Source organism: Gambusia affinis, linkage group LG05 (assembly GCF_019740435.1).
Source record: "Gambusia affinis linkage group LG05, SWU_Gaff_1.0, whole genome shotgun sequence".
Lineage (NCBI taxonomy): Eukaryota > Metazoa > Chordata > Actinopteri > Cyprinodontiformes > Poeciliidae > Gambusia > Gambusia affinis.
In genome coordinates this window covers 29,047,720-29,071,114 of record NC_057872.1, presented here as the reverse complement: position 1 = coordinate 29,071,114, position 23,395 = coordinate 29,047,720, and the positions used below count along the sequence as shown (strand labels likewise).

At 38.3% G+C, this 23,395-nt stretch overlaps 2 protein-coding genes across 3 annotated transcripts; both read right to left on the bottom strand.

Annotated features, from left to right (window-relative positions):
* Positions 1 to 385: 385 nt before the first annotated feature.
* On the bottom strand, positions 386 to 7,880 carry ccne2 (cyclin E2). 2 transcript variants are annotated; one of them, XR_006370538.1, is made up of 13 exons: positions 7,412 to 7,880; positions 5,606 to 5,645; positions 5,377 to 5,458; positions 5,243 to 5,293; positions 4,075 to 4,217; positions 3,706 to 3,841; positions 3,477 to 3,623; positions 3,302 to 3,397; positions 3,092 to 3,226; positions 2,905 to 3,016; positions 2,658 to 2,815; positions 1,744 to 1,948; positions 388 to 1,394 (listed from the first exon to the last, which is right to left on the bottom strand). XR_006370538.1 is itself a non-coding variant. In XM_044115782.1 (12 exons), exons 2-12 carry the CDS (start codon positions 5,617 to 5,619, stop codon positions 1,838 to 1,840), a joined length of 1,185 nt encoding a protein of 394 aa, XP_043971717.1. In that variant the 5' UTR covers positions 5,620 to 5,645; positions 7,412 to 7,880; the 3' UTR covers positions 386 to 1,837. The 2 variants fall into 2 exon arrangements, 1 of the variants encoding a protein (XP_043971717.1); XM_044115782.1 differs by having other exon boundaries at positions 386 to 1,948.
* A 2,602-nt stretch (positions 7,881 to 10,482) lies between these two features.
* tp53inp1 (tumor protein p53 inducible nuclear protein 1) lies at positions 10,483 to 23,395 on the bottom strand. The gene is made up of 4 exons (XM_044115780.1): positions 23,105 to 23,395; positions 19,509 to 19,873; positions 14,355 to 14,865; positions 10,483 to 13,856 (listed from the first exon to the last, which is right to left on the bottom strand). Exons 2-4 carry the CDS (start codon positions 19,846 to 19,848, stop codon positions 13,634 to 13,636), a joined length of 1,074 nt encoding a protein of 357 aa, XP_043971715.1. The 5' UTR covers positions 19,849 to 19,873; positions 23,105 to 23,395; the 3' UTR covers positions 10,483 to 13,633.

Sequence of the window (23,395 nt, the reverse complement as noted above, 5' to 3'; positions counted from 1 at the left end):
TGACTTTTAATAAAAAATAAATAAAAAGCCTTTTCCCCATAGAGTTTGTGTGTAGCTGATTATTTCTGTCTGCTTTGATGATTATGGTTTTCTATGGATGATTTAAAATGGTAGAATTGTTTTATTGGGACATTTTTTTTTTAATTCAAGGGAGAAAAAAAACAAACAAACAAAATATGCATTTCTGTAAAGCTTTTAACAGTCATGTCCAAAACCTATACATTTAAACTTATGGTAGAACAAAAGAATTCATCAACATTGAAAATGCTTAATTAGTTTGTGATTTCTATTTAAGTTCTAATATTTTTTAAAATCAAATTAGCACATTATATAATATGAAAAAGGCTCCGGACTGTTGCTTTATTAGAACACATTTTTCCAATAGTTCATTTATCTTTCTCTGTTTTGAAACTGCCTCCATTTTGACACCCAAAGAATCATTCAGGCATTTTACTTCCTTCTCTAAAAAACAAAGACCAAAAGCACTTTAAACATTTATTTAAAACCATACAAAAAAGAAATTACAATTTTCTCTGTTTAAATTGCTTTATGTACAAAAACATTCTTTAACATTCATACACAGTTCACATGGTTTGTGTTCACTGCGGAGGTTTAGTCACAGGTTTGATGGATTTCCACTTTTTGGCTCACTCAGTTTTAAATTAAGTTCATGTACAGAATTTTTCTCCCCCGTTCCAGTTATATAAAAAAGGCACTAAAAGACATCCTTATGTACAACATTTAATGCTGAACCTCAAATGAACAGATGTTATGGAGAAAAAGTCATAAATACCTTTTTGCCTTTGGCACTGAGTGACCAGACTAAGTTTAATCAATAAAAGATTTCACATATGAACATTTTTCCTTTACTTACGAAGGCTTATTAATAAATACAAGCACTTAAAATGAAAAAAAAAAAAAAAAAAAAAAAAGATTTACACAAATGTCAAGTTTTCCAGGAACGTAACAAAAGGTTGCAACCAGATTGCAACAAATATACAAAATGTTTTTAAAAAATTTGCCACAAGCACGTCAGGTGCATTAAACACCTAAATAGGTAAAAAATAATAATTCTGGTCGTTATGAAATGCTTCTGGCATCAAAAATCAAGCGGTTTGTTCTAAAGGTGACAATCCTCCATACAGGACAGATTTACTTTCAGACCTAAAATAAAAAAAAAAAAAAAAAAAAAAAGACATACAGGCAGCACATGTCTAATTGTACCTGTTTAAAATGGAATGACTGTCATATGCAAGAACAAAAGCAGGTTTTTCTCATGTCCTGAGAATCAAATGAAGCACCATCAGAAAGCCTCAAAGCTTCAAGTTTAAGATCAGCACCAGTGAAACTCCCAGGTGACGGCTCACATGGAGGAAAGACCAGTTGGGTGGAAACTGTTGTAGCAAAATGATCACAGATTAAATCAATCTGTAATCAGACTGATGATTTAGTCCAGTGTTTCCCAACCCTGGTCCTCAAGGCACACCGTCCTACATGTTATAGAAGTTTCCCTGCTTTAATGTGCCTGATTCAGCTGATTGCAGTTCAACAAACACCTGATAATCAGTCATCGATTTAAATCAGCTGGACTGAAGTGTGCCTTGAGGACCAGGGTCGGGAAACACTGATTTAATCAATCTGGTGATTGATTAAACTGATCAATCTGAAACTGATTAAGAAACAGATCAGTTTCTTGGCTGCCAGAAGTCAGAGCTTAGTGTTAAAACAACCAAACATAAAAACCTTTGTTCTCCACGTCACGCGTCGCTACAACGACTCAACTGTGGCGTTAAGTTGTCCTGAAGAGAGGTAGTGGGTTCTGCTGATGGGGTCCAGCTCAGGGATTGGTCGACTTTTCTGTGCTGCTGGGCGGGGTCAGAATCTTCCCCATGGCAACAGGCGACAGCTGACAGTCGGGGCTGTCGATTTGACGCTCCTGAACATTTCTCTGCACAAAGATGGAGGAAAAATAAATAAAAAACATGTTGATTGGTTATGAAAAAACTATTTATACAAACAGCACCTATATTTAAAAAAAATAATAATAATCCCCACTTAGACATTTTATTGTTTGATTTACTTATCAAGTAATCAAAATTATAATTCTGCTTTGACAATGAAAAAAGTCAAAATGAGAACTGATTTCTACAAGATATTTAATGTAAATTAGACTGCATCAATTTAATACATGAACACAAAGCACTGTTTAATTGGGTTCATCTCCCTAAAGGAGTGAATATCCAAGTTTTTAGAATTCACCTTTTCTTTTTACATTAATGATTTTGTCAAAAAAAAAATGAAGCAAGTTTTAAATGCTTAATTGCTATATTCTTTTACTTATTGTAATAAACAGTTCTAGTGGTCAAAAAGCATTGAAATGGCCCTTACTGAATGGAGAATCACAACATCAGTTGTTTGTGATATTTATTAGAGAAATCAATTTACAATATATGTAAAGAGTTTGATTCTATAAACAGAATAGCATTTTCCATTTTATAAAGGACTTGAGAAAAGTCAGTTTTATACTTCAGGAAGGTGTTGAATACTAATGCTTCAACAGTCTAAACTATTGGCAGTTTTCTGCAGTTTCTCATTCTGAATATCATCAAGCAGGTGAGATTATCATTACAGATTGATGAACAGATGCGTTTCCTCACCAGCAGGTCCAGATAGGCCACATGTGTCTGGATGTTGTGTCTGTCGTCGGTTTTGACTTTGGGGAAGGTTTTCAGCTGCGGTTTGGCTTCAGAACGCAGCGTGTCCATGAAGGGACTCATCCACTGATAACAGGGAAACACGCTCTCCCAGGTCAGGCCTGCCAAACAGAGGCAGAAACTCACTGGTTATGACCTGGAATATTCATACACCGCCTGCAAAATATGCAGAGGCAGAGTGGAAACCCACCTGAGACTTTATGAACAACGTCAAACGTAGAGAAGTGACAGAAAGCAGCAGCAGCAAGAATGCTGTAGCTGTAGTCCAACGAACTGATGTCCATCATGCACAAATCTAACAGCTGAAGGAGATGAAGGCAGAGGTCACACTCTGAACATTTAAAACATTTAAAGAGTTTGTGAGGAAGCAAAGATACCTGTGTTATCTGGATGTAAGTCTCCTGAGAAAACTGCGGCTCCAGGAAGTTCTCTCCATCCTTCTGGGCTTCCACCTGAACGTACAGCTTGAGCCAGGAGATGGGAGTCTCTGGACACAAGTTCCAGTCCAACGCCTGCAGGAAGATCATCATGTTGGAACAGAAGAACAACCTCTCCATTCAGAACGAGGACAGAAACCGCTGCTGTACCTTTAATATGCGAAGCTCTGTGCGCTGGATGTCCCACATGTTACACGCTCCATCTGTGACGTACGCAAACTCGTAGATTTTAGGAGGATAAATTTCCTAAGAGAGAAAAACATTTTAGTGAAAAACAATTCTGCTAGGATATTAACACCAGAAACAGCAGGAAGTGAAGACTAACTTCTGTCTTGGAGGCGATGAAGAGGGCTGTGATTCCAATGAGCTGCAGGTGATCTTTGTCTACGTTCTCCTCAGTCAGCATGAAGCGGTCAAAGTAGTCCTGGGCCAGGTATGCTGTCTGTCTGTGGAGGTTATACACCTCACTCACCTGCACAAAGGCAACAACATAAAAATCCTACAGATTCACCAAGAATGTGATGACATAAACCACTGCTCTGCTAGGTACTCACCTCCAGCAGCCAGTCCAACAAGATCGCCCTCATCTTGGGCTGCAGTTTGGGATGCCGCTGCAAGTAGCTCTTATCATGAACGTACTTCAGCTCCTTGTTGAGCATTTTAATCCAAACGTCATCTGAACTCGCCCAGCTGGGATGAAAAGGAAAGAAAAAGAAACCAAACTTTTCAGTCATTTGCAAACCAAAGATATTCAACTGGTTCATATCATCTGACGACACTAAGAGCTAAACCATTCACACAACCATCATGTGACCCCGTTTACCTCAGAGCTTATACTGGCATTTAAATTGTGCATCAACAACCATTTCAGTGAGAAGTGTTGAACTACAATGGCCTCATTGATGTGCAAAACCCAAGCATACCTGAGGCAAGGGATGGGGGAGGCCTTGATGAAAAGGTTCTTGAACTGGTACTGCTTGAAGCTTGATGGGTCTGAGGGTTCCAGCTCCTTATGGGGAGTTTCAATGAGAATGCACGGACTGGGGCCATCCTCCGACCAACACGTCTGGAAAAGCAGGAACAGCAAACTTTAAATTCACACCCACATGGGACATGCCAGTGGAAATCAAAATAGATCCATCCATCCATTTTCTGGTCACCCTCGTCCCTTAGAGGGGTCGGGAGGGTTGCTGGTGCCTCTCCAGCTAGAGGCGAGAGGCGGTGGTCACCCTGGACAGGTTGCCAGTCTGTCGCAGGGCAACACAGAGACATACAGGACACAACCATTCACACACACACACACACACACCTAGGGAGAATTTAGAGAGACCAATTAACCTGACAGTTATGTTTTTGGACTGTGGGAGGAAGCTAGAGAACCCGGAGAGAACCCACCATGCACAGGGAGAACATGCAAACTCCATGCAGAAAGATCCCCGGTCCGGGAATCGAACCCAGGACCTTCTTGCTGCAAGGCAACAGCTCTACCAACTGTGCATATATATATATATATACAAAGTTTATAAAATATATATAGTTTTTTTGTTTTTTTTTTTTGGTGACACTTTGGTCATATATATATATATATATATATATATATAACACTATATATATTTTATAAACTTTGTAATAATTAAATCATAATTTAAGAACATATTTTGTTTAAATAAATGTTTAGAGATTTTGATTTAAAAAAACAATAAATCCTCATGTGAATTCTGGAGATGTTACCTGTAAGATTAAATCCGTTACAAACCCCAAACTAAGTATAATTTGGTTTTTAGTTAACTGAAATAGTGACCTCTTCTGGTAAAGAGGCGGTACTGCATCATCACAGCCTCTCCCAAGTTCAAAATTTATTCCCTTCAACTAAGTTCTATTATAACAAAATCAATCTAAAAAATAACAAAGAACAAAATAAAGTTCTTTATTATAATCTACAACTTTGTAAAAATGGACATGGAGGGAAAAAAGTGCAGTTTACTGGGAGGGTTCTACTAAATGAAGATAAAGTAGTAAAACGCATCCTGGGCAGAGCTCTTATCAGCTATAAACACACAATCATCTGGAGTTGACATGCGGCAAACTGACCTGTATTTCATAGTTCTGTTTCTTGGCTGCAGGTTGAAGCTTCTTCTTTGGCTGAGGTGGAAAGCAAAGAAATTAAACTATGTTCAAGTAAGCTAACTATTTACTAGCCAGATACAAACAAATCCAAGACAAACCTCAGACTTTCTTTTCTTTAGTGGTTCTCGGACTGCGGGTTCAGCTGCATTTGAATTCCTGGTTTGAAGCGTGAGGCGACCACTGAGATGAAAATTGCCATTTTAGGTCTCTCTTACTGATATACAATTAATAAAAATAATTTAAATCTGAAGACAATCTATTCTATTCAGATTTTCCTTTTTTGCTTAAAGTTTGAAATTAAGGAAATGTGAACTTGTAGATGCTTACCTGCGTCTAGACATGGTGCTGATTTATTCTTATGGCTCTCCTGAAAATAAAAACAAGTTAAGATTTGTGAAGAATTGTAAAAATATTTACAGAAACTACAGGAGAATAGGACAATGTACATAAAATTAGGATCATATTAGGAAGAAATCCTAACAGCAAAGTAAGCATTGAAACATCTTGCTTATATACTGAAACTTTACAATCTTTCTCAGATGATTAGTCGAAAAATTTAAGGGGTCAATTTGCTCTTCATAAAGCATTTCTGGTCTCCAAGCATCATGTAGATGTTATGACACAAATGATTAGATTTGATAAAAAAAATAAATAAAAAAAATCTACTCATGATTATAGCTACACTTTGATGAATAAATGAGGATCATATCATTCCCTCCAATGCCTTTCATAGTTCTTAGAAAAACAGGAGTGGGTCAAAACTAAAAGGTCAGACCTCAAAGAAAAACAGGAAATCTGCTTCAGCCGGTAAAAGCCTGATCAGTGCAACTCTGTGAATCACTCTGATAAGGTTGCTAAAGGCTTAAATTGTATAAAAATAAAAAAGCTAAAAATTATTAAAATTATGTTATAGAAAGCTTGGAAACTGTTGGTTGAGCAGGAGAAGGTTTCTTTAGAAGATGCAGGATTTAAAACTCCTAATTTGGATAGTTGAGTCTGAACTTTGTGTGCAATCTGTAGCTAATTTAGGAACAGTAGGGCTAGCTTGTGATTAACAATACACCCAGTAACCAACTTAACAATCCATCGTTAGTCTACCAACACAGGCTGAAGAAGCATATGGAGCTACAATGCAGATCTCTGGCTCATTGAAAACGCGCTAAAGTAAATAAAAAGTGATGAAAAGAGACAAACTAGCCGGCCAGGTTCTGTGAGCTATCATCGTAATGCCTGAAAGAAGGGGGGCTGACAACTCCCTCGTTTCAGACAAAAAAGCTCAAAAATACAACATTTCAATTCCAGTTTATTGGCTTTAATGATGACGTACATGTCTCTAAACAAGTTCACTAAAGTTTTAGTCGACAAAACATTAAAATTATTGGGTTTTAGAGAGGTTTGAAACTCAAAGACGCGCCAATTTCTACAACGGAGAAGCGGGAGGATTTGAGCCCTGCCTCTTCGAAACTACCCCCAAATCTGCGAGGGAAAACTGCGAAAGAAGACCGCTAAAGATGGCTGTTATTAACCTTAGACAATTACCAACTGACAGAGAAGGGGTACGAGAACCACATATCTGAATACGATGAGTTTTATAACCAATGCAACGTCAATAAAGTCGGGTAAACTGCAACCAATGCGAGGCTAATCGGAGGAGGGCAGCTACTGTACTTAGCAAACTAACAGCTAACTAGGTCAACAATAACCGACTAACCCTCCAAAGTACAGAAAAACAATAAATCATCAGCTTCAAGCTGAAACACAAGGAAACTATTTTTTTACTTAAGATAACCGTTGAAAGGCCAGATGACACTGAAAACCTGCTTTTAAACACCCTACCCAAAATACTGTTCAACGCTCTGAACTTGCTGTACTTTCAGGACAAAAATGTTATAGAGCAGATATAACACGATTTATGAAGTTCGTGTAATGCAGCAAAGCTGTTGTTAAAATTATAGTAGGAAGTTCCTCTCTTGGCCTATTGGAAAGTCACTCAACCCAGAACTTTGCAATAATAATGCAATTTTCCTGCTAATCTGCCAACTAAAAGTGCCAACAATGACTTAACATTACTGAGCGTGTTCTAAAATCATGTAGATATATCAGTAGACCTGCTCAGACGTTCAGAGATCTTACCTCCTCAGCGAAGAATGAATGAATGCATCAGCTGTGGCGCCGGCGCCAATCCTTATATCCGCATCTGCCTGTCGGCGCCAGTGCGCATGCCCGTTCCCGGTTAACACAAACGCGCTAAATGTTCAAATCTGAACTGTGATTTTTTGCAAATGGACAGTAACGAGTGGGTAAAATCGGTTGCTCTGGCTTTATTTTGATGTATAACGACTAAAAACGACCCCAGAATGAAGCTTAGCGCCCGTTTCGTCGTGTTTTTTCCGTGCCTTCGTTGGTTTCTAACGGTCATCGAACCGAAGCAACGTTTTTAAGAGGTAAACCGAACTTTCCGTTTATCGCGGTTGCATTTTAACGACGCAGAAATCCTTTATGAAGCGATACACATAGGAATGTGTTAGCTTTTTTTGAATTTGACGAAGTTATATTAGATTTTTAAAGCGATTAGGAACTGCTTCCGCTCACAGGTCCCGCCTGTGGGAGGAAGCAATGTGACGTCAAGCCAATGAGAGGGCGAGTAGTGACAACCGCGTGCACTCTGTGCAGAATGTAAACAAAGTGAGCACGTGGGGCTGTTGTCAAACAGAGAAGCTGTGTGTCTACTACCTCAGTATATTTTATCTCAAGTAAAACTATCTGTCCAAGGAATTACTCAAGTAAGAGTGAAAAAGTATTGTAAATTTTTTTTAAAAGAACTGTGTAACTGATCAAAAGTATCAATCGCTTAATCATCAGACGGACCAAAATATAGTTATGTGTAAATTTTGGTATTTTAAATACCTGAATGAAGATGATTTATATAAATGACATAATTACAAAATAACAAAATTTGACAAAAGAAACATTTCCTTTAATAATAATAATAAAAACCCTTATAAAACAAAACTACAGGTGTGTATCTGTGTCTGGTGATTTTTTGTTTAAAACAAACTTGTTTTTCATTCAGTGAAGTTAGTTACAGTGCGTAGATGCATCCATCCATTAATTTTCTTCCGCTTATCCAGGGTCGGGTCGCTTAGAGTATCCAGAAATTTTATCAAAGTAAGAGTAGCAATACTTCATAATAAAATGACTCAATCAAAAGTAAAATGTACATTGTAGTAAAAATACTCCTACAAGTATATCTTCCAAAAGATTACTCACGCAAATGTTAATAGTTATTACCCAACTCTGTTTGTATATATGTCAGCACCTGATATTTAAGCAGTCCTCCTTATCCTGATGTTCACATTTTGGCATTATGAGGCCTAGACCAGTGTTTCCCAACCCTGGTCCTCAAGGCACACTGTCCTACATGTTTTAGAGGTTTCCCTGCTTTAATGTGCCTGATTCAACTGATTGCAGTTCAACAAAAGCCTGTTAATCAGTCATCAATTGAAATCAGCTGCACTGAAGCAAGGAAATACCTAAAACATGCAGGGCAGTGTGCCTTGAGGACCAGGGTTGGGAAACACTGGCCTAGACAACACCTAACAACAGTACACCAAACATTTCAAATTCAATTCTGTTAATAAAATTTGTCCCAAAGGGAAATTAAATGTTGTCATAACTCATCTCATCCAAGTATCTTCAAAGTGTCGTTGTGAGTGGTGATTCTGTGGGCAGGAAGGATCTCCGGCAGAAGTCTGGCAATGAAGCTAGTATGTATGACAGTCTCATACATGTTACTGGAGTAAAAAAGGATCACACACGAACAAACATTTGTTTATGAAAACATTTATTGTCGGCTAATGAGAGATCACATGTATTAACTATTACAGTTCAAAAACAGATGACCCCACTTTTTATCAGCTTTTTTTTTTGTTTGTTTCTGACATCAGAACAGAGTGAATTGATTTGTTATACATCCAAAATACGAAGAAAGATGACAGTTATATCGATAAATAAAACATTAGCTCCTAAAATTTCTACAATTTTTTTTTCTTTTTGGCAAAGTGCTGTATTATTCCAGTAAACTAAGTAAAAACAAACATATCTAACACTCGGTGAAAAATGAAAATGCCACAAGATATTTTTCACACTTAAAATAAAAGGAGAGAGAAAAAATGATTTGCTACATGACAGTCTGTCAAAGTTGTACTCAGGCTGGGCGGATGGTGGCAGCGAGAGCTGGAGCCTCTTCAAAGGGATGCATAGTTTGTTTCTGATGTCTGTTTTTATCCATTATGTCCAACCAGAACATTAACAAAAGAAAAAAAAAGGAGTTCAAGTTCTTCATCGATGCATTGTCATTACAACATTTCAACCTGGAAGGCACGTGATCCACAAATTTCAAGGCATTGAACAAAAAATACTAGAAATCCCTGTTAGTTGGTAATAAAAGATGAGTTGAGCTCAAAGATTTTAACACGGAAAAACATTTCAGGCTTCTGCCAGCAGGTGGAGCCTTAAACGTCGACTCCAAACCCTTCTTTCTTTAAACATTGTCTTTTTCAAAAATATCGCAGTAACACAAAATAATACCCAAAGTGAACACAAAAGTTGAAAAGTCGAGATTTAGATAGCGTAGATCTAAAAGACAAGCTTACAGAGGCTAAAGGCAAAGTCCACCATTGTAATATGTACAGCAAACATTGAGACACTCAACAAACATATCTACAGTCCTATCAAAAACAATCAGAGATCCTTCACCACACTGCAAAAAGTATTCTGAGTTTGTTCAGATTAAAATCTTAAAAAAAAAACAACATACTCTATCTGAACAAGTCGATGGCAAAAAATGTTTTAAGTACATTTTTAAAATTGTTACATAAAAGGCATTGATCTGCATCAAGATTGTTCCAGAAAAAAAAAATTAAAAATGGTGTGTAAAACTTATAAGATGCAAAGTTCAAATGCATTGTCAATTTAGTTGAATAAGAACAAAATGCATTTTTATAAAACTTTAAACATGGAGATTCTGACATGTTGAGAGAAAAAAAAAGAACATTAACTTACAGTTTTTGGCCGTAAGAGCCTTCCATATGTTTTGTTTGTATAATAACCGTTTCTTTCTGCAGTGCGGGAGCTCATTCTGGTTTCAGCTTTGCTTACAGCAACACATTAAAACATAAAACTGTCTGCTAATTCATCCAAAAGCATTTAATAAACATTTCAATAATGCAAAAACAAAACATAAGTATTAAACAGTAGTGAAAGATTACAGATTGCCGCTACTTTCTTTTGGTTTAAATATCAGCTGAACAAAATGTAACTATTATAGCATAGAAATTAGAACAGTTGAACAAACTTTAAGTACATTTCTAAAACCAAGTCAGGTACACTTAAGCAAAAAAATAAAAAATATTAACAGCTCTGAAAAGACAGTTTGTCCGTGTCTTGATAGATTCCCAAAAGTGGGCGATGGTTTGTTTTCACAAACCCGGGACTGAAAGAAGCTTTAGAGATACTAATCTATCAGGCAATTATTTCTCACACCCAATTCAGAGGCGGGAAAAAGTCCGAGCGCTTTAAAAGAATCATCATCCGTCAAGTAAATCTGCATTTTCCTAAAGTGTAAAAGGTGATTGGTTGTGACCCTGAGAAGTGGACTGCAGATTTATATCAGAACAAACAAGAAGAAAAACAAGTCCTTTTCCATTAACTTTTCAATTTTTTTCCAACATCGTGATACTAACAACATTACAACCATGCAACAAACAGCACACTCATTACCAAACATACCAAAGCAAGAATCCATCGATGCGTACAACTTCATACTGATATGTAATTAGCTTTTTTTTCTAATTTGGAAGTATATATATATATATTTATTTTTTTTTTACATATGTTTTTTTTTTTTTTTTTTTTACAGGTCTATTTATCTCAAAGCTACCATTAAACAAGGCATTTAGTGATATCAAACCCAGTCATTTTAACTACTTGTATTTATTTTTTCTTCCAAAAAAATATGGTGAAAAGAGTTGAACTGAAAGTCAGAAGCAGGTTCGGTTGACACAGCAGGAAGTCCTGAACTGAGTGAAAATAGTCCAGGTGTGTGCTAAAGATTTCAAAAAGGCAGTAAATATAAGAGACAAATTCCCCTACAAAAGCTCTTTAAGTCAATTAAATTACTTGCACTGGAACAAGAGTGTGTTTGTAACGAGGAAATGAGAACACAAAGAAAACCTGAGATCAAGTATAAATGTTGATCATGTCTAAGAAAAAAAAAAGAAAAGAAAGAGGCGACAGTCCAGGTGTGTGCTTGAGGATAATTTTGTTAAAACTCTCTGTTCTGTTTCTCTATTTTCAGTTACAACAGTCTACAGTTTCAATGGTTGATGTGTAATGTAACATCCTAATGTCTGGATTTACTTTAGGTTTGTTTAACGAGAAGTAAACAGTAAAAGTCCTGTAGAATCCTTTTTTAAAATCCAGCAAGAAAAGAAATAATGTTAAAGCCTTTGTAGAGAAGACCTTAAACTGGAGATGCACTGAGAAATCAGCGGTGGACCAAAATCCACACATTTCTAGCTTGACTAAACCTAGACTGGCAAGAAACTCAAAAATCCAATAATTTTTCCAATCAGTAAGCTGCCTGATGATAACACTCTTCAGACTGGATGTTGTTATTGAGTAGAAAAACTGAGTGAGTTACTGATGTAAGAAGCCATTTAAAAAGAAAGGCGATTTTCAGCAACATGGTTGAGTCATGTTGAAAAGCATAAATGCAAATCGACAAATACATGTGGTGCATTCAGGGCGTAAGAGAGAGCAAGACTTGAAGAAGATACCATGCAAGTCATGTTTAACATGCTAACTGATAATTCCTGCATGTCAGCTTTGAAAATTATTGAAATCTCTGAGTTCCATTCTTCAGGGAATACAAACGGATATAGAGGTTTTAGCTAACATTGCTCATCGATATTACAAAATGTCAAAAACAGTTTTAAATGTAAACATTAGTGGAGGGCACACTTCCCCTGATCCGCTAATAGCCAAGCTAGTATTTTGTTCACTAACTTTGAAAAGCGCTTAGCCCATTTAACTTCTCTGAAAAAGAATAAAAATCTGGATTAATCTAAAGCGTTAATTTACTTTTAGCTTTGTAAACTTTCAGTTGAATGAAGCTTACCAAAATAAAAGAAATGAGTCAAAGACAAGATGTGACAGGCTGATGCAATGAATCAATGATGGTTAGCTGAAGGGATTCAATTAAAGCTCTCCAGATCACCTAATATTAATTAACATAAATTATTGTTGTTTTTGAAGAGTAATTGGTATCAACAGTTTGACACTTTACAAAACCCAGAAATCGGCCACAAAATTCAAATTAATGCATCTCTACACACCAAAAGCTACTTATAAGGTAAATGTTTATCCATCCATCCATTTTCTGTTCACCCTTGTCCCTAATGGGGTCGGGAGGGTTGCTGGTTCCTCTCCAGCTACGTTCCGGGCGAGAGGCGGGGTCACCCTGGACAGGTCACCAGTCTGTTGCAGGGCAAGGTAAATGACTCAGTAATTTAGCATTGCACTGCACAAAAATATCAAATATGAGCTCGAATTTTTTTAACATTTCAAAAATTAAATGCTTCCTGCCTTCTTGTAAAAGAATAGCTGAAGTAAACAAGAACATGTTGCTGATTATAATAGAGTGGATGAGAAGAGTGGAAATGCCCCTTTTGTACCCAAACTGTTTGAAGCCTCATCCTAACAGTACTGCAATGATTAAACTGAAGCACAGTCCTGCTGGACTGTACATATTCAAGTGATTTAGGATCTGCAATGTCTCCTGCTGCCTTGACAAAGACACCTGTAAGTTTGCAGGCAACCAAACTATCGCCTTGTGAGTCCCTGAAATAACACCACTGGACCATCCTGCCACGCTGTGAACCTGCCTCTGAATAAAGTGACCTACAGCATTGTTTCTACACATTAAGTTGCCCATACAGAACAAAACAAAAGAACGTGAGAAGGAAAAGGAGTCATTTTGACACCTCTTTCTCTCTGTGATTGGATATAAAGTAGTCATAAATGGTAAAGGGGTACATAATGAGCTTTTTCTGCATCCCTTTCTCTTCTTTTTAGAAAGAATACACAAAGAGAAGGGTGAGAATGAAAGGAGGGAAAGTGTTTAGAGTAAAAAAAGCCAGCTATGTTAAAGGATCAACCGGGACTGATGATGTAACTGGCTGCTTGCTGGTGTTTGTTTCTGAATTATAACAATGAAAAAGAAGTGTGAGTTTGTGAGAGATTGGCCGGTGTTGACATTTCCATCCTGACTAATCGTGATGCTGCTGGACTCCATCAGAAGTTGAGGTGCCTCTGGGTGGGCTGGTGCAGGTGGAAGTGGAGGGTGCCGGGCTTCGCCGGGCGCAGCAGGTTGAGGCGTCGCAGGGCCTTGCGGGACAGCAGCTGGGTGCGTTGGTTGACGTTACCCGGCCGCTGCTGCAGGAGTCCGGGTTTGGTGGTGAGCGCTGCAGCGTAGCAGGTAGAGTGAAGGGTGGAGCGGCGCTGCACCACCTCTGGTCTGTAGGAGGCAGAAATGACAATAACATAGAACAGATGAGAACAGTTCATCATTTTCTTAATCTTAGCTAAAATATAAATCATTACCTGAATGATTTCTACCCTATAAAAATATATTTCTAAATGTTATAATTTGACAAAACTTTGGAAGTCCTTATCTATTATTTTTTTATTGTTTAAAATAAAGAAAATTATTATTTTATAGCCTAAAATACAATAACAGCACTCCTTTAGTGATCGCTTGATCATTTGTAGCAAAGGATGAATCTGCACCTAAATAATACTTCTAATCTCAACAAGCTCAGACATTTCTGCTGGACTTAATATCAATATCTAGGGCTGATCTGCTGATTGATATCTGCTGATACTCACAGGATAGTGAGTATCAGTGACTGGCATTGGTCAGAAAATCCAGAAAAAAATAAAAAATAAAAAATTCATTATGACCGAGTCAAGACAAACTTCTGTTAAATCAGAGTTCATTAAAAAACATTCATACCTATGTCGAGGTCCTTCAAGTGTGGGTCTTGCCTTCTCTTTTCCACCTGCAGGCGTTTGGTTTGCAGATGCATTTCCAGACAGGAAGTCCATTTCCCGGTCGAGCGTGTGGTGTGGCATTGGGTCTCGGGCGAGTCGCGGCGGGCTGTGGTGGGCGTAGACTGACATGCTGGGGTGTTCGATCAGCAGGTTCTCCAGCGGGCTGGTCTCCAGGAGAACCGGCTGACCGCCATGGCCGGTGAAGCAGGGGGGAGGAGTCACGAACCAGCTCTCCTCCAGAGAACAGGCGTTCAGATGCAGGAACCCGCCTTCCTCCTCCTCCTCCTCATCCCCATCTTCATCGTCCTCTGCGCCGCCGTCGGCCGTGGAGTTGAGAGAGGTGCAGGAGGGGAAGCGGATAGCGGGGCTGGCCATCGGAGAAGGGATCATCACCAGGTCTTCCTCCTCCTCCTCCTCCTCCTCCTCATGAGGGATGATGGTGGAGTCAGAGAGGCCGTCACCACAAGCTTCAGCTGCAGAGGAGATGTAATTATTTCACACATAAGTTCAGTAAAATCAGAAGAAAGAAAATCATTTATGCTCATGTTTTTTTTTTTATTTCTAATGAAAATATCTGCTTTAATAATAAAAATGATAATAATAATAACACCTAAATGTGGTTTTGTAATGGCATTTGAAGCACAATTTTCATTAATAATGTGTTCTGTCATATTTGTCCAAAGAGCTCTTTGGCATGTTTTACATCAGGGGAGTCCATGCAGCTCAGGGACTATTTGTGATCCTTGGTTTGATTTTGTTTGGTCCCCAACTGCAATTCAAGAATGATACAAATTGGACCGATCCTGGACCGATCCAGCACCGGTGGTTGATGCTGATGGAAACCTTTTATTAGAAATCAGGGTAAAATTATAATTTCTTTCTTTTTTTTTTACAATAAAAAATGTTAAGTACAGCACAAACTATTTATATTTTTAAAACTAAGCTTTTATAATAAATAGCACCAGGTTTATCGGGAGACTTTTATGAAAAGCAAACTTTGCGGAACTAAATCAGCTTTTATTTCATTTATTAAACTTGGCTAAATTCAAGCATTTTGAAAGAAAGTGACCAAAGATCCTGTTCTTATACTGAGAATAAATTTGTCCAATTGAGCCCAAAAAAGAAGAAGAAAAACTAGATGGCTTTCTTTTAATTCAGCAAAAGTGAAAAATCCTTATTAAGTTTCAGATCTACAGCGAATAAATAATTTCGGACTATTTTACTTGCGTTTAAGTTTTTTCTTAATTATTATTTCTTGGCCCAAAAGTACTTTTGACTCTGTGATTTGACGCTACACCAGCCCTCCAGCAGGTGGCGCTGCATGCCATCTATGCACCAGCTGAACCATCTCCACATGTAAACAATCATTTTGAGAGTCACAGTCAGGCCAGCAGACCAACATCTCCTCCCTGCAACAGAAACCACAACCTGCACATGTTTCTGTTTGAGAGCAAACACAACTAAGACCTGCTAAACCCGTCTGAGAGTCTGGGAGCAGGCTTCATATCTGCTCCAAACCGCCTCATCCACGTTTCCTCCACAAAGTGCTGCCAAAATAACACACTGAGCATTCTTGTGCTCTTAAATCACCCGCAAACGCACCGACATCCTGCACCATAATGTGTCTAGCTGTGCAAAAGCCGAAGCTTGCGGAAAGCTACAGATCAAGGGGGGATCAGCATTGTTTTCACCCCACTTCAGCTTTTAATGATTGACCCAGAATCAGGAAGTTCTGAGGTGAAAACATGATCTAATGCAAGCAGGCTGGATGTTAAAAATAACTGTGTTGATGAAGCAGATGTCCCAGTTTGGGTCTGGTTCTGTTTATGGAGAGACTATTTTCACCAGCACTCACTAAAGATTGTAAATAACAAAACATAATTTGGTATTTATCCGACACCTGGGTACATACCAAACAAGCATGCACCATTATAGGAATGGCTCAAGATTAAGACATCTCTATTGTGACCTTTGGGCTGTTATTGTGCATCTCAATGCAAAACGCTTGTGAGTGTCTGCAGCTCATTTCCACATGTGACGCGAACGCCACTCGTAAGAGTTCACAGAGTCACTCTTGTTTACCCACAACAGAACACAGAAGTTGCAGAGTGCTGACTCAAAGTCTGAGAGCTGATGCACAGATATCACAACAGCTCAACAGTTTGACATTCTCCTTCTGAATCCATCTTCTCTACTGAATCCATCTGCAGAGGCTTTATGTGTGCTGGGTTAACGAGGCTCAGCTGGGAGAACAAATGAACCCGTTGGCCCATCCAATCCTCCTCCACAAACAAAAAGATGCTCAGAGTCTGCAGGTTTTTATGGGGCAAAGCATTAACTTCACTGGAACACATTGTGAAACTCTGAGTCTCTGAATTGTGCACTGTTGCATGACTGGAAACAAAAGCTTTAATGCTGCATTTTCAGACATCTACAATTAGTACTTTCATGCTTAGCTAGTCCTGTGCTGTTTTTAAACAACTTCTGTCATACACAGAGCCATCCAAAAGTATTCCTTGTCATATAGTGTACTTTAGTGGTGGTGTGTGTGATAGGACAACACAAAGTAGAAGGGAAATGATGGATGGTTTTCTAGATTTCTTACAAACAGATAAACAAATATCTATGACCAGCAAATTTCAAATCTTGCCATAGATTCTCAGTTGCATTTAGGCCTGGACTTTGACTAGATCTTTCTAGCACACTTTTTGCTTCTGGAGGTTCCAGTTTTATGCGGCCTCAAACAGCCACACCATCTACAATAACTCTTTATTTAAACACGTTACAGCAACATTTAATTTCCCTTTCAGATCGATAAAATATTTTTGAATTGAACTGAACTGAATGTGTGTTTAGGGTAGGACGATGTTCAGTTATAGTTTTAGTTCTTTTTATAATTGGGTGATTTCTGAAGGCAACTGGTCACACTGGATTTTCTTAGGGGTATCACAGTGAAAGTGGCTAAATGCCAATGCATGTCACACCTTGCAGATTTGATGTGTTAAAAATGTTGAAAATCACTCAAGATTTCATTTCATTTTTATAATTATTCATTACTTTATGTTGGTTTAGCAAATAGGTCTGAAACCTGCAGCTCTGGAGCCACAAATGGCTCTTTAGCTGAAAAATGAATCAAGAAGAAGAATCAAGTCATGTTTTAAAATATAGCAGCTTATTTATGAAAATGGTTTGACTTTCCACAACAGAACGACATACATTTATTTTTAGATCTATTTAGATCAAAGCTATGCATCCACACGCTTTATGCTCTTTATAAAAGTAACTTTTCAGCAAGATATAGGAGTTTGTTTTAAGTAAATGATTTCTTAATGTTGACAAAAAATGACGAGTTCCACTGTTATATTAGCAGTACTAGTACATTTATAAATCAATATTAAGGAATTATTTACTGAAAACTAGCCGCTATATCTTGCTGTTCCAGAACATAAAACTCAAATAAAAGAACACAACCTAAAGTTTTTTCTTTTTTTAATGTTACAAAATGCAAAAAAGTTAAACTAATTTACTTATGAAACTAATTTAGTTATGAAAAGTCCTGAAAAACTTTAACCTTAAACCTACAAAACTGTGGAAGGGAGCCAGAAACCAAACTTGCTCACCTTCATTAGACAACCAGGATCTATTTTTACCTCCTTTAGTTCCTTGGATGCTTTTGTTTGGCCCGTTTACAGGTTGACTTCTCCATTAACCACCTGATGCCAGATATCCTCCATCACCCACCCCCCCGGCCTGCCTCAAATATTCACACGGCTGCAGAATCGGAGCCTGGTCAAGTCGTGGGTGGACGGAGAGCTGAGGTAGAACCTACTCAGATCCATTTGGGAGTCACGGCAGAGCGTCGCGTTGCCGTATAAAGCACGGGTGACTTTGTGAACTTCTCTCTGCCTGACTTGTCTGTTTTGACTGGGATCTGTTTTGGTCTCAGACTGCTCTGGAAACTTGGCTGGACTTCTCCTTGCCTTTACAAAATGCTGAAGTTAAACAGTATATTTATCTCCAGCCTGCAGCTCCGTGTCAGATCGTCTTTCTGCACATTAAAAAGGACTGTTCCACACAACCCCTCGGTTTTTATTTTGCTGATTTTGACCTACACTCATCAAGGGCATAAATTTAGTTGAATGAGCCTTTTATTGATGCATGTTTTGCATGGTAGGATATGGACTGCTGCTTTTCTATTTTCTGCAAATCACTCAAGGGACAATAGAGGCTCAAATACATACATACACCTCATGGAAGATAGACTCTGCTTTACCATTGGTTTTCAAATACCTTCAGGAGAAAATATTTTGTCAGATGAGGGAAGAATTGACTTATTTGGCAAAAATAACAGGAAGTAAGCACTATTTTATTTTACTTCCAGTAGATAAGGTACTAAAGCAGTCAACTTCTAATTGAAGCCAACTATACCCTATTCAAATGGGTATAAAACTAAAATCTGACACCATTCCATTTTTATTGTAATTTTTTGTGAAGAGGGAAGTTGCGCTCATTGTCTTCTTCAGAGGTTTTTGAGTCGTTTCCTTCAATGGCACCTCCACAGGTAAGGGAGTGAACAGGTTTTCAAAGTATTTGGATCGTTTTACACAGTGCAGTGTGAAAACAAACCATGTCAATTAAAAATGCAATGAATATTACAATTTTGTTTCCTCATTGACCCGAGTCTACCAGACTATCAGGTGTGAAAACACCCAAAAAAGCCTCACCCACCAATTTCAATTTTAGCTGACGCAGTTTTATTTTGCCTGAAAGGTTGCTAAATATAGCAACTTAAGTTGCTAAGTTGGCTACGGTGGGGTGACTATTAACCGTGATTTGGTGGTCTGTCAGGCAGCCGTCTCTCATGGCAGAGAAAAGAGTTCAGTGGCTGATTTCAAGACCTTTGTGGAGGTAGATAATATTGGTTGCTCATGTAAGTATTGGCTAAAATAAAATTAAGGATATCGGGACAAATTTACCAGTGCACCTCTACTTTAGACTCAACTTTTGAGCTCAAAACCATCATTAAAAGTTGAGAATTGGTTATCTTGTCAGTTACAAGTGAATGCAAACCTCTGACCTGTCCTACCAAATGTTTTTAACTGTGCGTGGGGTTTACCCAGGTAGTTCACTAAGATCCAGTCTTCTTCATCCTCCTCCCCTGCCTGTTTGTCGTCTCCCGACTGGCTGCCTCGACTCGGCTCGTTCCCATCGTCTCCAAACAGACTGCTGGCGAACCTGTGGAACATGCCGGGACGTCCTGAAGGCCGAAGGAGGAGCACAGGGAGGAGGCGCGCGGCTCTGGGCGACGGCGGGGGCTTGGGGCGGTCCTTTTGGTCATCAGCTGCAGGGGGCACACAGCGAGTCGAAGGCTCCAGAAAGGTGCTAAAGTGCATCAATAGGGTGTGGTCAGGGATCACCTGAGGGCCAGCAGGGACATGCTGGACATCGCTCAACATCGAGTGCAAAACTAAAGAAAGAGCCCTGAGAAAAGACAAAATCAGTTGTTTTAGTGACTGTTATTTGGATGTGTGTGTGTGTTTTTTTATGCCAAAAGTTACAACAGAAACCTAAATCTGCTGCAGAATCATGAACAGGAACAAAGATGGAGGAGGTTACTTGAAAAGAATTAAAGATTTTTGTTCACACATAAAATATGGGTCAGGTTGGGCTTATGAAAGCAAAGACTCTATGCAGCTTGCCAAGTGATTATTAAGTTACCCGTGACCCTATCAAGCTCAGCACATACTCCATATACTGTAAACACTCAGTACTGCAGGGCCTCTAAAATACACTGAGCCGGTCAGCAATTTCCCTGTCATAAAACGTTCTGCTGATGAGTTTTATTCTTCTGTCACTAGAAATAAGATACAGATCTGCAAAGAATTCATATTCCATAACTAACTGGCAGCTGTGTTTACTTTTTGTTTGTCTAAAACAAATGCTGGGTTCATCTGTCCAGATTCATCCTTTGATTGCGCTTAACTATGCGAGGACGAAGCTAAAAACAGCCACATGAAGACGTTATTAACTGGCTGGTTAATATTTAGCAGCAGATGGACGGCTTTATCAGTCCGTAAAGCGCATCAACTTATATGTGCTGTCAGGGCAGATGGATGCGAGCAGCAGCTGGGATATATCTGATGGAAGCAAACAGAGGAGCTCCTCTGTCTGCGTCTTTTATAGTGGCTGGGACATAAAGAGCTGCAGTGTCCTCAGAGGACACGCAGACACAGCTGGCTGGCAGCCTGAGCTCTGGACTTCACATTAGGAAAGTAGACAAAATGAAAAGTGATCAGTGTAGCTGTGTCCCGCTGCAGCTGCTGGGGTAAAGACACCCGCTGGCAAAGTGTTGGAGGGTTTAGTAGAACAATGCTGCACCTGGCCTTTTAACCCATGCCTTTGTCTCAGTTTGCAGTTTTAGTTGAAAAAATATCTTTCAAATTTCTCGATAAGAAATAAAAAGGTGTAAAAATACAATGAACAGAGTTGCATTTCTCATCTTTTCTGTCTCTAAAGCCAAAAAGGGTAACATCACTGCAAAAAAATAAAAATAATTAAAACATTTATTTATTGGTGTGGTTGATGAATCGATAAGTTTACATCAACATCAGCACTGTAAATAACTAAATAAATTAAATTGTTAACAGAGAAACTCATGAATGTTGACAGCAGTGATTCCTGTGCAAGCACCTTCGCTTAAATCACACACTTCTTCTGAAAAATAACCTAGCTTTATATTACATAACTTATCAAAAACATAAAAAACTAGACAAAATAAGCATTTGATTATTCTTGGTTTTGTGTTTTACAAAGATTTTTAGAAATATACAATTTAATACTTGAGGTTTTCACATGTATAGCACACATTCTATAAACCACAGTCTCTGAACTGTAGAGGAATACTTTTGTTCAGGTGTGACCAGATATTCCCACAGTCTAAACAGCAATTACCGCCATTAACATTCTTTTACCTTGGCAAGGATTTATAAATTCTAGTATGTTATCACCAGATGTAGTCAGGAATATAATTTATGTCATACATGTGTTGCTGCCTGTGATGTCTGACTGTCAGATTTATTTTTTATTATCAACTGAAAACAATATTTTTAAAAGATGTTGAAGTTGACAAGTAGGTACCCTATCAGCTACCAATCAAAACTCTGTTGTAATTAAAAATGTAAACATTTCATTTACATTTGAAATATGTATTTTTAGCTAATAAAATGAATGTAAGTAATAAAACCTATTGAAAGTAGTTGTAAACTAGCACTCCAATATACGAGGTGTAAATGAATGCATCATCAGATTATCTTAATAGTTTACAAGCAGGGCATATCTATTTAGAGAACTGACGGTGAAACGGAGCTGTATAATGCGAATAAGAACTTAGAACACCAAATGTTCGATTTTTCTTCCTGCAATTGAAAGCGTGCCGTCGTTATGTAGATCGGCTGTGGTGCGTTCAATAATCCCCTAAGTGCTCGTTTTTCCCAGAGATCTCCATAGCATTGATCAAACAAAACAAAAAATCGAACGTGGGCCGCAACAGCGAACAAACAAAGGTTTTAAAGCTGTCGCCATCCTTAACAGCAGGCTGATAATCCTCTTCTGCACCTGTTTCACTCCTACACTCATCCTCCCTGAAAGCAGTTACTTTTAATGTTAAATTCACTAACATGAATAGCGCTTAACGGACTGGAAACATCATACAAGGATAGCTCCCCCTCCATTTTCTTTTGACTGATTAATTTTCCTAAACTGTTCTACTATCCCATATTCTGGTTGACTTTCTTGCATCTGACTTTATTAATTCATACTATACAGATGGAGGCTATATAGGGTGTTCAAATCTGTCTGTCTGGGATTAGGAATGAACCGCAATGGATGCCCCATAATCAGGGATATAGTGGGGATAAAACACAGATTAAGCATGTTTTAGTTACAAACAGGGATTTATAACCTCTGGAGCGCTGCAACACAGTCAAACTGAAAATAAAATATTACTGTTCGTCTTTTTTCTATTGTTAGGATTACATTCTGTACGAAAATTTTTTATTGTTAAAATAAAAAAAGATTACCAGTAGGTAGATTATTTTGGCAAAATAAGGGCATATAGCAATTAAAACGTATGTATCTGTTAAATAAGCTCATAAAAAATGAAGATGAACAACATTTTATACGTGATATGTTTTTGTGTGCTGCAAAACTAATCGGCTTCCAGCTCCTGCTAATGTGATTTGTCGACCAGTCTGCAGGGGAAAAATAAACTGGCCGAGAGGTATTGAGGAGCTGCAGCAGCAGCAGCCTCTGTTGGACGCTTATTCACGGTTAAGCAAGAGGAAGAGGAGGAGATTGTAATTCTACACTCACAGGGCTGAACCGCCTGGTAAAAACTTTTCATCTTCTGTATTATGTAAAAAAATATTTTTCAGAACAACACAGCACCCAAACTTGTATATATCGGATTAAAAAACATTAAAACAGCATTTTGTTTGAGCATAAAAGGAGAAAGACCACGCTTCAGATGTTGATCAGAACTGTGATCGCTTTGCAATAAAATCATAAATACGTGCGTTAACAAGTCAGTTATAATTACTTAACTGATAAAACAAGACGTCTATCTACTGAAATGCACATGAACATATGATTAACACGAGACTAAAAAAGCAAGAGAGTCGTTAATGTTCACCAGGAGGAAAACAAAGAACCCACCTGCGGCGGAGGGAGGAGGAGATGTAAACGACGGTTGCAAAAACAAATAAAACAAAAATCCTTACAACGGAGGTAGATTCGTTACTTTTCGGAAAATAGAAAAACTTGAGCTTTCTTCGCGGAAGAAATAAGATATAAAACTGTTTAATTTACGGGCTGTACATGGAGAGTCACAGTGAGGTTGATCGTCTTTTCTCTTTTCAGCCCTGTTTCCTCGTCGGGTCCCTGTACTGCGACTTCTTTTGTTGTTGTTGTGGAGCTCTAACAGCTGATCGTCGTGACGTCACCTGG

What these genes read in the sequence shown, in the direction of transcription:
- ccne2 (XM_044115782.1), bottom strand. An exon ending in AACAGAACTATGAAATACAG is followed by an intron (nt 4,218 to 5,242) that starts GTCAGTTTGCCG and finishes CTGCTTTTCCAG; the next exon opens with ACGTGTTGGTCGGAGGATGG. An exon ending in CAGAGCTTCGCATATTAAAG is followed by an intron (nt 3,227 to 3,301) that starts GTACAGCAGCGG and finishes ATCTTCCTGCAG; the next exon opens with GCGTTGGACTGGAACTTGTG.
- tp53inp1 (XM_044115780.1), bottom strand. Translation starts at nt 19,848, where the DNA reads ATGTTGAGCGATGTCCAGCATGTCCCTGCTGGCCCTCAGGTGATCCCT. An exon ending in GATCTTAGTGAACTACCTGG is followed by an intron (nt 14,866 to 19,508) that starts GTAAACCCCACG and finishes TCTCCTCTGCAG; the next exon opens with CTGAAGCTTGTGGTGACGGC. An exon ending in CTTGAAGGACCTCGACATAG is followed by an intron (nt 13,857 to 14,354) that starts GTATGAATGTTT and finishes TGCCTCCTACAG; the next exon opens with ACCAGAGGTGGTGCAGCGCC.